General features: G+C 42.1%; 1 protein-coding gene across 5 annotated transcripts in view; it reads right to left on the bottom strand.

Moving 5' to 3' along the window:
* The window catches only part of LOC133506541 (receptor tyrosine-protein kinase erbB-4-like), a 182902-nt gene that overhangs the window by 27914 nt on the left and 140378 nt on the right, over positions 1–14610 (bottom strand). For all 5 annotated transcript variants that reach the window (XM_061830790.1, XM_061830783.1, XM_061830801.1 and 2 more), the window contains exons 15-19: positions 13401–13555; positions 12752–12796; positions 11207–11339; positions 1702–1824; positions 1502–1600 (exon numbers count right to left, since the gene is read on the bottom strand). In XM_061830790.1, the coding sequence (XP_061686774.1) occupies positions 1502–1600; positions 1702–1824; positions 11207–11339; positions 12752–12796; positions 13401–13555 (555 nt within the window). The remainder of the gene's footprint in view (positions 1–1501; positions 1601–1701; positions 1825–11206; positions 11340–12751; positions 12797–13400; positions 13556–14610) is intronic.

Below are 14610 nucleotides of genomic sequence, written 5' to 3'. Positions count from 1 at the left end.
CTCTTTTCATAGTGGAACTCAGGTCCTCTCCGTGTATCTATTATGCATGACTACTTGTGCACAATAATCCAAGTGGAGGTAGAGATCTATGCATAAATGAAGACGGTTTACTGACTGTATTTGCATGCAGCATCTGTTCGTGGAGTATTCTCTCAGATTAAAAAAAAAAAAAACTGCAAGAAAACCTCTTCAAAGCAGGATAGACACAGCCTTTTTCATCTACATTTCACACAGAGTTTCATCCATGTTGCACCAGCACAATTAAAATGTAGGCCGTGGCATATCTGAATGAGCCTCGGACACCTTTCACCTCACTGTAGCGCATGTGTAGATGAGGTGCCGCTTTAAATATAGAATCACAGAATCCTTGGTGGTAATGTGGGAGGCAGTTCATTAATTCTAAACAGGCGCCACAGGCCAGAGAAACACCTCGATTTAAAAGTGATCCCCAATACATGACCATGTCCTGAAACCACCACCTCTCTCCCCAAAGCATTCTGCACCTCTAAACGCCTTCATGTCAGGTACACAGCTCGGCAGGAAGAGGAAAAGGATGGTGAGAGTGAAAGAAGACAAAACAAAAAAGTAATGACGGTTCCCAAAGCTTCATGGAGTTGAACATTATGCAGTGCTAAACTTTTTACTCCTGTGTGTTTCCGAGTATGAAGGAGTGCTCGAAAGTGCAGCTGTGTTTTGCTTTGTCTCTCATCCTCCTGTACATTCACCTCCATTACTGCCGGATGACCTTATTTTCCCATCTAACTTACTTTGCGACACACAGACATGGCTATACGCTCATCTTGCATATTACAGAATCTGAAGACACTGAATAGGTGTGCTATTATGTGTTATAAATATTAATAAAATATCTAAATATATTAATATAAATACGATTATATATATTAAAATCACGAACCTGGTCACTCACATGCGCATATCTGCTAACGCTCGCAAATCATACCGCCACTGTCAGGGGAACGATTTTTTTTGTTGGTGTTATTGTAGTGGTGTGTGTGCGTGCGTGTGTAAGTGAGTGAGCATGTGTGCTTGGAGCTGGCACTCCAGTGGCTGGCTTCTTAGTGGCGGGGCGTGAGCCTGCCTTTAGATTGCTGTTTAACAAGCTGACAGAGCGAGCATATTGGCTGTGGACGCAGAATCCTGCTGGGAGAAACAGAAGAAAAGGAGCGACAGAGGGTAAAAGAGAGGAGAGGCTGGAGGTGAAGAGAACACCAGACTCCGAAATGGGAGCAGTGAAATCAAGAGAGTGTGAAGAGAAAAATTGGTAAAAGAGAAGGGAAAAGAGAGGCGGGAAGAGGTGATAAAAACAAAAACTTCTCTCGCCTGGCGGGACTCCAGAGAAGCCACATATCATAAACAAGTGGTGTTTTTAATAGTCTCATCCAGTCTTGGCAGTTCATTTTTATCCCTGAGATGCTACTTTCATAAAAATTTACAGCCAAGTGTGCAATCCAACAAAGTGGCAAGCGACAGGAATACGCACGTCCATGAACTCCACGTTGGCTTTGGGGCCCGTGGTCTCGTTTAGAATTTTAATAGCCACTGGGATCTTCACCGTCTCCCCTTCTGGCACCCAGATGCCCTAGAAAATGAAGCAATTATTATAAATCGGAGACTCCAGGTCTCGATAAACAGTACACAAATCAACTGGTGTCATTCAAATTTGTGCTCCGGCTGCCTTACCTTGTAGACTGTTCCAAAAGCCCCAGAGCCCAAAATCTTGACCCTCTTTAACTCAGTCTCCTTCAGGATGCGCAGCTGAGCCTGGTTGGGGGCCGTTCCACTGGGGGTCAGGGGCTCTACCAGCTGATAAAAACACACACATGGTGTATAGTTCAGCTATTTATCATGAAACAACGCTATTTCCCAAATGCAGAGTTGTCTGAGTCTGCCGTTTTTAACTTCCAGTCAAAAATGTTCTTCTTGTGCTCTGAATGCAAAACACGTCTGACGCTGCCGGAAACACTCAGCATGTTGAGGGTGCTCCATCAAAAATAATAGTGTAAGTCTTTCAAGTCAGCAGTGAGCATGAAGGAAGATTTGTGTTTAATACAAATGACAAAAACATTCAAAATCTGTGACCTTCCCATCCTGATATCAATGATTCTGGAACTTGCATATACATTTGACACACACAAAGGCACACACACTGGAATACAAATATTTCTGGGGTGTGAATATTTCCTAGGTTGGAGGGAGCATGCCCACACTGAACAAATCAGTCTCATGTCGTCTGCTTGCACAGCAGAAAAAGACCCGTAGGTTCCCAGCTGTGCATATACCAAACCATTCGGTGCCAATGTTTATGATGAAGCCCGCCTGGCATCCAGTGACAGCTGACACCCAGTTGCATTCCACCAGCTGGCTTGCCACATACCTCGCCAGTCCACAAACCCTAAGCCCCTTAATCTAAAGAAGCAGCGCTTCACCTGTAACTAAGTGACCCGAGAGAATCCAGGCAAAAATCCAACCAGACTGCAAATGGAACAGCGACACTCACATATATTGGCAAAGCCATATCGACATCCAGCGGCCACCCAAATAAAAGCTCATATCGAAGTACCAAACACACGTCCCACCACACGGAGAAGTCAATGCGTCTGATCGATGTGCGTCTTAATGAGCCTATCGGAGGCCGGGCTCACCGCGGTTTATCAGCGGGATAATCACGCCGCTCAACCACGGCCATCAAACAATATAATGAGACTATACATCAGCTGTTCAGCCACTCAAACACTTACTCGACGTGACATAAAACCATCACCGCAATAAGAGCTGTGACCATCTCGCCTGCCTGCCCACTGCACAGAATGGATGACTACGCCGGCAGCCTGCCAGTGATTTGTTTGTTCTTGGATTCAGGCCCTGAAGCAGAGACCCACAGTGATGTCACTGCAAGAAGTAGGTTAGCAGGCCGAGCTGGGAAAAAAAACAAACAAATAAAAAAATGTAGTCAATCAATTAATTAATCAGTTTGGTTGCAATAGACTCCTTGGCTCACGCTGTAATTCTTCCTCTCACTAGTTAATGTGAACTTCTTGGGAACAGTTTTGAGAGCCCTTTCTACTTTTTTTCACCATGGCCGTGCCCCACTGGACATGCTTGGACGAAAGCCCTGACCTCAACCCATCAAACAGCAACGAAATGCGAAGCAACACACCTCCCAAGCAGTTAAAGGCTATCCACTTTGAGCAACAACTTTCACTTGCTATTAAAAGATTATAACATTTTATTTTCAGACATTTTACTGTTTCCAATACACACACACACACACACACACACACACACACACACACACACACACACACCACACACACACACACACATCTGCCACTTAGATGAATTAAGATATAAAATTGTATTGTTTTAAATGCTAATAAGTGTACTGCACAATTAAAAAATGTTATGATGGATCAATTTCCATACTTTTTACGGTAGAACTTGTTCTAAGGATTGTGTCCAACCTTTTGAAGTTTTCAGTATACAAGGTCTTCTTTGAGTATTTGTTGTTATTTAATAGCCTCGTAACATGGAATGTAAATGGAAAAATTTTGTCCGGGCTGGTTTTCATCCATCATATTAGCATGGTATTTGGGAAAAGAGCATGATTAGCATCAAGGTGTTTGCTCACACGGAGCACGTGTAAAAAGAAAGCAAGAGGGATGCCGGAGGGAGGGAGCACAGATTCGACTCTGTGATGAAGCAGTAATCAGAACAAATGGTGACAGGCCGTAGCTGTTATTGTTTCATTAGGACGCGGCTGGACGGAAGCCACAAGGAGAGCCGACAAGAGAGCTACAGGATTGAGCTGGTAAATAGAAGGCACACCCATGGCGGAAGATGTGATTCTCTCTTGCCCTTCTTAGCTTGCAGTGTTGCCGTGCCACTTTATTTACTGGCTAATAACGCCACGCCTCGGCTAAATGAGCTTCACTGAAAGCGCAGTGGGGAGGCGAAGCGAGCTTTGCTGGACAAATAAGGTACGTGCTCAACCATTAAACAAGAAAACACTTGAAAAATTAATAACCTTCATGCATTAATGAACACACAGGTGTACATTTTCAGGGCTCATTGGATGATTTGTCAGGAAAAGAAAATAGTTGAACTCTGTCTCCAGGAAAACTCTCATCCAAAATTATTCTAAAATCATCATAAAGCTATTAATATCATATTGCCGGCCGCTTTTTATTTCTAACACCAACTGCCTTTAGGACATTGTAATATTGCAAAACAAATGAAAATGTGGATGGATACAAAACAACATTAACTGCAAGTGAAGATTAATTAACAGTTGCTCCTCTTTGGATTGATGAAAAAAATAACTCAATCCATCTGAGATCACGTTTCCTTCAAAAACTCATTTACTCCACAATTGAAAATGGTGTTGAAGTCCAGTGAACACAAATCTTCCTCAAATCATACCCTTTTCATATTGAGGCCATCAGGTGGAAAGCTAGTCCAGATATATTCAACCTCCTATTTTTTCAAAAATTATACAGTTTGCCCTCACCCATTCGTGATTCACTGTTGGCGCCCCCGTAAATTCGGAGATTATGCACTCCACATTTTTTTAAATACCGTATCTTCCAAATATTTTCCTGACCGTTAAGGTCTTAAACACTCTTCTAAATAGACGAGGTGTCACATTAGACATGATGCCGTACAATGTGGCGCATCATATGTACTCACTGAGTTCCAACGTTTGCAATTGGTGTTGAGTGACTTGTCCAACGGAGTACACTCAAACACACTGATTATGCTGTTAGCATGAATGCTAGCACGTGTTTTAGCCTGTACCTAAGCTATCATATGATAGCGCTCACGAGGCAGTGAGGAACAATTGCATTTTACATCTGTAAGCAGAAGAAGCGCCTCACTGCCTGTAGGAAGGACATTACTGACGACGTGCACACTCACAGTGTCACTCACAAAACACAAATTATCACACCACAGTAAAGAGAATAGAATAATTGGCAAATAATCAAACAAAAGAATGACTCATAAAAAAATTGACACAAAACATGCACTTTAAATGCTATTTACATGCTCTCAGCATGCTTTGCGGCACTATGGAGGTCTAGAGTGCTTCAAAACAAATCTATTAATCCTCCTGGAAAAATTAACCGTCTGCAAAGTGTCGTCAAAATCTACCTCTTTCCTCGTTGGGAGCTGTGCGGCATTATGTTACCACAAGGTTGAAAGTTGGACATTTTTAATTTTAATAATTGTATTTTTTTACAATAACGAGTGAAAATAATTTGATACTAGGTTACATACTAGGCATGCAAGGATTCATTCATCCTCTCAAAGTATCTCTTTATACTCCAACGATCCAATTGCATCGATCTGTGGACAGCATGTTAGCCTCCCAGTTGAAATCACACTGATTTAAAAAAGAAAAATTTTAAAAATCAACTCTATCGATACAAAGGAACGATATTGGAGTTACGGATGACATGGAAGTATGAGTGTGTTTTATTTCTATGAAAAATGTAAATACTGTTACTTAGCTTATTTTGTTTGGTTAGTACACATCAATTAGTGTCCCCCAGTGCTAACTTTTTCTCCTACAGTAAATTCCTCTTTGTCTCTTTCCTTCCTTATATTCCAAAATCAACAGTTTCCTCTGTGATGCCCCAGTGGGTTGACTGAGACACCCCAGTGTGTGTGTGCGACTGGCTTTGCCCTGCACGTCGAAGCCTTTCAAGCTCACCAGCTTCGATCTTTAGCCGCTAACATAGAGAGGTTTGAGATCAATACATTACTTAGCATGAGTGTGTGGTGAATGTGGTTACATTGTGAACATATGAAGAGTAGAAATGTCGCTGAATGCACCAACAATTGCAGCTGTCGTAGAAATATTTGTAAGAATGAAACCTGATGGTATGAAGAGAGGAAGAGAACTACTGGATGCTGTTTCCAAGGGTCTCTACGTGTTCCAAAGTGCAGGTATATTCATTTATTTAGCCCTCTATGTATTATTAACGCTATTCTGAAAATATTTCCCTTGTGAGTCCTTGCTGGAGAGACATTTTGACAAGAACACTCTCATAATTCTAGCATCAATTAAACATCTTGTTTTGAGGAGGGAAAAAAAAACAAGAAGAACCAGTGAAATCATAGCTAAAATAATATAAATACAAATAAGTTGCTCTTCTCCTGCGTTTGACTTCAAAGAAATACAGGTACAATAGCATAATGTTTATATTTAATTATTCTTATAGGGGCGGCACAGTAGCAGAAATCATTGGAGGGTTGATCTTACAGTTCTGAGGACCGGGTTTCAAATCCCGGACCCGCCTGTGTGGAGTTTGCATGTTGTGTCCGTGTTGCCTGGGTTTTTTCCGGGCATCCCGGTTTCCTCCTAAAGACATGCAACATTAATTGGACACTCTAAATTGCCCCTAGGTGTGACTGTTAGTGCGACAGTTGTCTGTTTATGCGTCCTGCGACTGGCTGGCAACCAGTTCAGGGTGTATCCCCCGCCTCCTGCCCGATGGTAACTGGGATAGGCTCCAGCACGCCCATGATCCTTGTGAGGATAAGCGGCTCAGAAAATCAATGGATGGAGGGAGGCATGGATCCTATAAGTTTCACTTGATCCCCTTTACAAGGAAAAACAGAAATCTGGCAAATTTTACCTCCACTGTCCAGCATGCAGCTATTGATTCCAAAGTCACACTGGTTGAATTTTGGGTCTAATTGAACCAATATCATCCTTGAATTGAATCGGAAACCACAAAGAATTATACAAATCGAATTGTTCCCAAAAGGAATCATTACACCCCTAATAAACCCATCTGAGGGAGCCCGTTTTATTAATAAAATGATTGCTGTCATGCTTTGGTGCGGAAGAAAGTGCTCAGTCACAAAGGTATATAGATACAGTCATTTAAAACTGCTCAGCTGATTATTCTATTTATTGCATCACTCATGGCTCTCAGACCTTTCTGAAAGACTTTGAGGGAGATGATGTACCTACAGTTGTTTGCTTTTGCGAGTAATAACATGTTTTTGAGTTTTTATTCTTTTAGGGATGGTGTTGCATTGATGTTTGTGCACAACAGAATATGATAGCAATATAAGTAACTTGAACAATACTTAGTTTGGTCATTCAACCAATTATTTATTTATTTATTTTCATGAGAAGTAGTGCTTTTAGAAATGTGAGGATTACACGCGACTGAAGTGATATGCTGTATGCTCTACACAAATACTTAGATATGGTGTGGCCACAATACGTACAGCAAAATAAAATGAAATATCTCGGGAAGTTTTTTTCCAGATATTTGAGCATTTCTGTTCATGGGGATTTTTGTCAGAGGTCAGTGAAGTTGGACCTTGTCCACTGGCGCAGGCCTTTTGGAGTTGAAAATGCCCTTCCCCAAAGATGCATGCATATATCTGTGATTGCCTGAAATGTCTTGATTCAAGGACAACAAAAGGATCGAGCAATACTTCAGCAACAAAAGCTCAACTCTTTTCCCTGCTCAGACTAGTGTTTGGCTTCCGAACATACGAGGGGCGTTTGTAGCACTCACTTTCAGCTTGACACTTTTCCAAGGCTCTTTTTGTCTGATGAAACTGCCCATTCGGCTTCGATCCTCAATTCAAACAAATAATAGACCCTGATGAGTGAGATCAAGTGTGTCTGGATGAAGGCTGTGGGCTCAATTGTCTGCCCCTTTGTCTTTTTTTTTTGGTGTAGAGGGTGAAACTGAGAGCTCACCTCTTGTGTCAGTTGAGAAAAAGATGCCTCCAGTATATGCTGTCAAACTGGGATCTGAGGACGCAGCCACCATTTCAATATCAAGCACCCGTGTGAAGACTGTTGACATGCAAAGCACACTTATTTCATTCCTTTGTTTTGCCATTCGCTGTCTTTTCTTGCTGTGTTTCATCTTTCTCTTTTTTTTTTTTTGCTCAGTTCTGATCTGTGAACCCATTTTTATACCTCCCCTGTGACTCATTCGTCTTTTAACTTAGCCTTTCCCCTATCCTCACCATGAAAGGAGCATCCTTAGATGATGTATATTTCAAACATTTCTGTCGTGGTTTTTGAAGAAGACCCTGAAACCCAAAAGCTTTTTTCATAATGAGTTAACACAAGAATTTGAGGAAGGCCCTTTTCTCTTCACAAACCAAGGTCCACAATGCTTGGATGAGTATGGTGTTGAAGAACTTGAGCCTGATGTCAACACCATCAAACACCCCCGGGATGAAGTAGAACACAGATTATGGCCCATAGATACAGTCCCAACTCTCGAAGAGAGTGTCCCATGTGACTATAGTGTATGAATCAGGATTGCGCTTCACCTGTCCTTATGCTTTTATTTTACATAATATTAAGAGCCAAGACTTCTGGTTCTTTTAGCACATCTTTTGGGGTTCAAATCCGGGCTCTAGCCTTGCTGTGTGCATGGAGTTTGAATGGTCTCTCAGGGCTTGCATGTTTTTTGGGGGTGGGTGGGTTGGGTGCTGCTTCCGATCACATTGCAAAAACACGTGTTAGGTTAACTAAAGACTCTACATTGTCCTTAGCTGTGGATGTGAGTGTAAATTGTTATTTGCCATTGTGCACCATGGACTGACTGACAACCAGCTCAAGGTGTACCTTACCTTGCTCCCCAAGTCAGATGAGCTCCAGCTCATCCACAATGAAGATACAATGAAATGGTTGGACGGACTTTCTCTTGTTTCGTTGCATTCTTTTTCATCCACAAGCTACTGTGTTTGTGTCTATTGATGTTCAGTGGCTGTTCTAAGATGATTAAGATCGATATGTGGTTCTGGGAGGAGGCAGAAAGTTCCTGCGACTGCCCTGCTCTGCTTTCTGCCTCCAGCTTGACAGCTGCCTACAAGCTGGTCCATCCACCTGAAAATAATCCAAACGTGGAATGACAAGCGGACTCCTGTGGGCCAGTTGCAGGGCCTGCGGCGATGATACAACTGAACCTCACCCTGAGTTGTGGGCATGTGCGGCAACACAGAGGTGATCCATGGAATTGATGTGGGGGAGAATGCTCTCCAAGGAAAATCGAGTGAAAAATGCCTCCATGTCTAGTTAGGTGTAACTAACCGTAAGATTCTAAATGAACTCTAAAGGATGTTTTAGAGCCAATTTGCTCTTTGGGCTCTACAGCATTCTTTCGTGGTATATGTGTAAATGAAATGTACTTATGGAAGTAAATAGGTGCCACCAGGATTTGAATTTGAAATGCCACAGAAAATAGGATTAGAATTTGAAATGTAAAGTGATCACATTTTCAATATTTTCTACGATTCACTGTCTGAAATTCAACCGGCTACAATTTGCTGTCTAAAATTCACCGTCTGTGCCACCAGGCAGGGTTACTTCAGGTCAGAACCGAACAGCCAACCAATCGCAGTTGCGCTTTCTTAGTCACGTGACATCACATACTAAGAGAGTGTAACGGATTGGCTGGCTGTTTGGTTCTGACCTGAAGTAATCCTGCCTGGTAGCACAGACAGCGAATTGTAGCCAGATGGATTTTAGACAGCGAATTGTAGCCGGATGAATTTCAGACAGAGAATTATAGCCAGTTGAATTGTTAACATTGAAAAGTTATACTGAAATACAACTATTGAAAAACAAATTCAAATCTTGTTTTCTGTGGCATTTCAAATTCAAATCCTGGTGGCACTAATTTACTTCCACACTTCCTCCTAGGAAATAGTCTCCATTTTCAAAAGCTTTTGTAGCAAACCCTTTTAAAAGATGATTCCACACAATTAGGCTTAGAGGTATTTGAGTCATTTGCGATCTCTGGGATTTGGGAGAAAGGAGCTTCAGGACACACAGCAAGGAAAAATAAGTCCTGAATTTTAAGACCAAAGGGTAAATGTTCATTTTCAGCGATGTAAATGTATATATGTTCCCCATTCTATTATTCATATTTTGACCTTTGAATGTTAGCAACAGAAAAAGAACCAACGCTGAGATCTCCAATTTTAGATTAATGGAATACATTTTCTGTGGCTCACAAAAGACACTTGCATGCTTCACTGCATTTTGTTCTGATCTTTAAAAAGATATTGTGTTCATTGGTACTTCATTTTTATGCTGATTAATGACTGCCTATGTGTCTGATGGTTAGGGAGCGGCATCGTTTGAATTTGATTTCGGTCCCAATTCTGGTCACTTGGTTCGATACCATTTGATCCCAAACATTTCTGATCAATTTTAGGGGGTTGTGTCAAAAAAACTGTGCGTGGTTTAAATAAAGGGTGTCCACATTATGAACATCCATTTTCTTACCAGTCCACAGCTTAGACTAAAAATGAATATTTGACTCTGGGTTCTTTATAACCACTATCAGTATCAAACCTATGACCCAAAAGGCAATGTGTGTGTGGCTCGACCAATTCCTTAATATAAATTAATGTTTCAGCCAAAAGTTAAACACAGCATTGTTAAAAGTGATTTGTGATTTTTACTTTCTTTCCAGTATGGTAAAGTAAAATGTTGTAATTTTCTGTCCGTCATCAGCTCTTATGTTGGTTTGAAGACTAAAACAAATGGTAAATCCCATAAATGCAAGAGCACAGCCCACTGTTTAACTTGTTGGCTGCCTCAACGTTTGTATAGATGTATTTCATTGTTTCACTCACCCAATTGACTTCACTGAAGTTCTGCGCAGTGTCGGCTGAAGCTCAGATGTCAACACACCGTGAAAACCTCCTTTGCACGGTATAATTTTAATCCAAGTGTTGCACTCAAGCGATTGGTCTTTTATTTTACCAAATTTCATATGCACTTTTGTTCGCCACGGCCGTTGAGCATATGCACATTTCGTGGGCATTCTTTTTGTTGGTTTTCACTGCTGCTTCGTTGGTTTTGGCCACTTTCTTCTTTGGGGTCAGGAGACTGTTTGCATCGAAACTGGGTACTGAATTTTTTTAATTTAAACGATTTTGGGAGAACCGAAGCCCTGGTGCCAATCAGTTCTCAATTCTAGATGCCTACCCCTACCGATGGGTGTAGTGTAGAAATTTAGTGAGATACCCGTCTGAAAACATCTCGCCTGTTCATTGATTTGAAGGGAGTATAACACTACATGTGTGTTGGTGACATTTATCGGCCAACAAATGCAACAATGCACCCCCAAAAAGAGCACTGAGTACAAAAATATACGCCCAACACCCAAAAACCTACACACAAGCTTACCTCCGTCTCTAGGAAGCGACGCAAGGCCCTCTTCTTCTTGATGCTTTTTCGCCGAATATAGACAGCAACACTGAGCGCCACAATCACGACGACGAACAGACTGCCGATGATTCCGGCGGCGATGAGGGGCGTCCTGCGGAGACAGGAGAAATAGGTGGGGGTGCAGTGGCTCAAACTACAAGTAAAATGACAACTTGATGGACACACACACACACACACAAAACATGTGCAAAAGTTGAAAATGCAGCATTTTCCATGGAAGAGATGCTTCCTTTTTCAAGGTCGGGAGAAGTGGCTATGGAAGAGATAAAGCATCTTTTATCTGCATTTCATCCATATCTCACAAGTGCTCAAGAAGCTTTTCTTCAGCGCTTGAGTGTGAGGTATGCTGTCAAAATACAAGTCTTTTTGGAAAACTGTGCTTACTGGTGGAAAACTAAACCAATGTGTTTGATATTTAAATACCATTTTCTCTCATATCTCAGGCAAAGGTGCCAAGTCGGTATTAAAAAAACAAACAAACAAACAAACAAAAAAAAAAAAACCCAAAAGTTGCTACCAGATACTCAACATTTAAAACTATTTGGTGCAAAGGCCATTAGCGACTAATGGGACATTCGTGTAGCACGGCACTATGGCGGCAGCACGACATGCTCTATCGATTGTGGTTGACTAAAGCAGCGGAGCGATGGGGGTGGCACCTGAAATACACAAAGAGTCTTTGGGTTTCAATAAAACAAGATATACAGTCACATTGTGAATACTAATGCAGCAGTTTGGAGTGATTAGGTCGACGAGGGTGAGAAGCAAGGAGACACAAAAAGAATTGAGAGGGGGCGAAAAGGACGTGGAAGAAACAAAAACTGATGTGAAGGTAAGGGGAGCAAGAAAACAGAAAAAAGGATTTGGGATGAGAAGAAAATAGCAAAAAAGGCAGGGTCGTAGAACCAGAAAGAAGACAACAGAAGGGTGAGAAGCAGACAGTCAGACGGCACAAGGTGAGACCACGGGAAGGACTTCTCTAATTAGGAGGAGAGGATTTACGGGCGAATAGGCGACTTGGGGTCGCCGGCAGATGAAACGCGGGAACGGCACCATTGTGTGAGCCCAGAAGCCCCCAGAGGCAAGTGCAAGTGCTCGTTTGTACTTTAATGGATACCCTCTTACTATTGCACTGTTTTAGCTCAATTCTAATGAGTCACATTTGCTTTAATTGCTAAAATAACTTCTTTTTATGTGCACGCTAATAGGGTTGTTGTGCCACATTGTCCACTGTACAACTGATCCCCTCAATTTTGGGGAATGCAAGCTCAGCAGAAGTCTTCTTTACTTATACACTATTGGGAATCAAGGGATTTATTTATTTTTTTTGTCCATTGAAGAGCATTTGTGAGTTCTTGCCTACCCTTGATTTATCATTGAGGTACAGCACAGTATGTCTCAATAATTTTGTCTACTGTATATCAAGTACGTTTGTGCATTTGGGCAGTGGCAGGATATCCGGTTTCCCAGTCAACATGATAAATGTTTTCAGAGATCCTTTACCTGTCCATCATCCCAACACAATCTTGGAGTCTGGCCCCGACGCACCTGCAGGGCAGAGAAAGCAGAAACGTCATCCATTATTAAAACATGGACAGGTTATGAGTAAACCTCTGTTTGTCTTTCTCCTGCATCACTCAGCTGTCACCAAGCACGAAATTAAATCCCGAGCATGGCTGGCCACTCATCACTATATGACAGGAGGAGAAACCATGGTGCTGCTTGTTTCACATCAAAGAAACACTGTTGGGGAGTGTAAAACCAATTCATCTATAGGACAGCAAATAAAGCTGCACTTTCATCTGATTGCAACCGGTTGCCCTTCAATCGCTGATCCCGCTTATTGCAGGCCGGTGAGTGTGTCCTGAAGGCCAATTAGTTCTGACATGCTGACTTCTGACCTCTGCTGTATTTCTTTGTGCTTTGATGTAAATGCAGAAAACCTCAAAGGTAGGTAGAAGAAACAGCACGATGCAGCCACTGTCACGCCAACAACAGTGTTGTGCCAGAGTCTGGAATGTTTTTTACCCCAGTTTTCTCGTGTCCTTGTATTCACAGGATTTATAAGAAACAACTGGATAGTCACAATGCTGACGCTAGGATTGAGCTTTGCTAAACCTGGCACCGAGACCTATATGAAGACTTCTCTTACCCCTGGGTGCAGTTGGCGTGGCAGGGATGACACTCGTTATTGGCCTTGGCGTACTTAAAAATGAAACTGTTGGCTCCTTGTAGGCCATCGGGGCACTTGTCCACACAGTTGGGCCCGTCTTTGAAGTGGAGGCAGCTCACACACTGGTCTGGACCCTGCATTAGCGTAGCCCAGAGAAGAAATGGGAGGGGAACGAAAACATTACAGAGGGCTAAAACAAAACAATGGCCAAAGAGGAACAGGAAAGAAATGGGATATTAAAGTGTCAACGCAGAACATAATGAATAAAAGTAGCATATAACAAAATAAAATTGAAACCTGGCAAATCCTGTTAACGTGCTCACTTCCTGCCGTGGTTAACGTGGCTGGCGGCCCATGTGATTTATAACATGTCGAGCGCAAATTGCCTGGAGTGTATTCTAGCACACCTTTATGCTGAAGGCGGCAATCAAGAGAATCAGGTCATGACAAGGTAGCGCATGGGGATGGCAATGGTGGAGGGTGGAAATGGCAGGTGGTAAGAGCGCACAAGCTCAGCTGCAGCAACCTCATGAATTAATAAGTCCTGTGTGTCTGAACAGACAAAAGAACAGCAGTACTGTGCATTCACCGTGTTGCGGCATCCTGATGGACAGTGTCATGTTTGCTTGGCACATTCATCTACACACATTAATTGAAAATGTGCAAATTTGTTGTGTTTGCATACGTGTGTGTGTGAATGTGTGTAACAGCTTGTAAACAGAGATGTCTGAATACATTCAAGGGTGTCTCCAGATGCCCGGCAAATGTATTGTATTTTTGTGGGACATTGCCTGGGGATGATTGGTTTATTACTCAACTGAGACCGGCATTGCACATTCAGCCTGTTGCGCTTCTCTTACTACACAAAAATCCACTTAGACTGCATTTGTCATGCGGCACACTATGCTCTGTCAAGATACAGATGTTTACAAAGTACAGGCGATTGAAAAGTAAAGTCCCTTATTGTGTTTCCTCTGTGCCGAAATGCTAACTCCAACTCCAATTTTGAAAGGGAAATTGAATAAAGTAATTAGGAGGAACAAGTGCAGTGGTGTATCTAGAATAGTTTGATGAACAAAATTCACGAACAAGCTCATATTTTGAAGAAACATCAAATTAGCTTAGTACATTTCTACCTGATGAATGTTAGTGAGGATGCCCTCATTCGGGCATCAAAGTTCTCAAACGA

Source organism: Syngnathoides biaculeatus, chromosome 2, assembly GCF_019802595.1.
Source record: "Syngnathoides biaculeatus isolate LvHL_M chromosome 2, ASM1980259v1, whole genome shotgun sequence".
NCBI classification, from domain to species: domain Eukaryota; kingdom Metazoa; phylum Chordata; class Actinopteri; order Syngnathiformes; family Syngnathidae; genus Syngnathoides; species Syngnathoides biaculeatus.
This window is presented reverse-complemented; position numbering and strand designations above follow the sequence as displayed.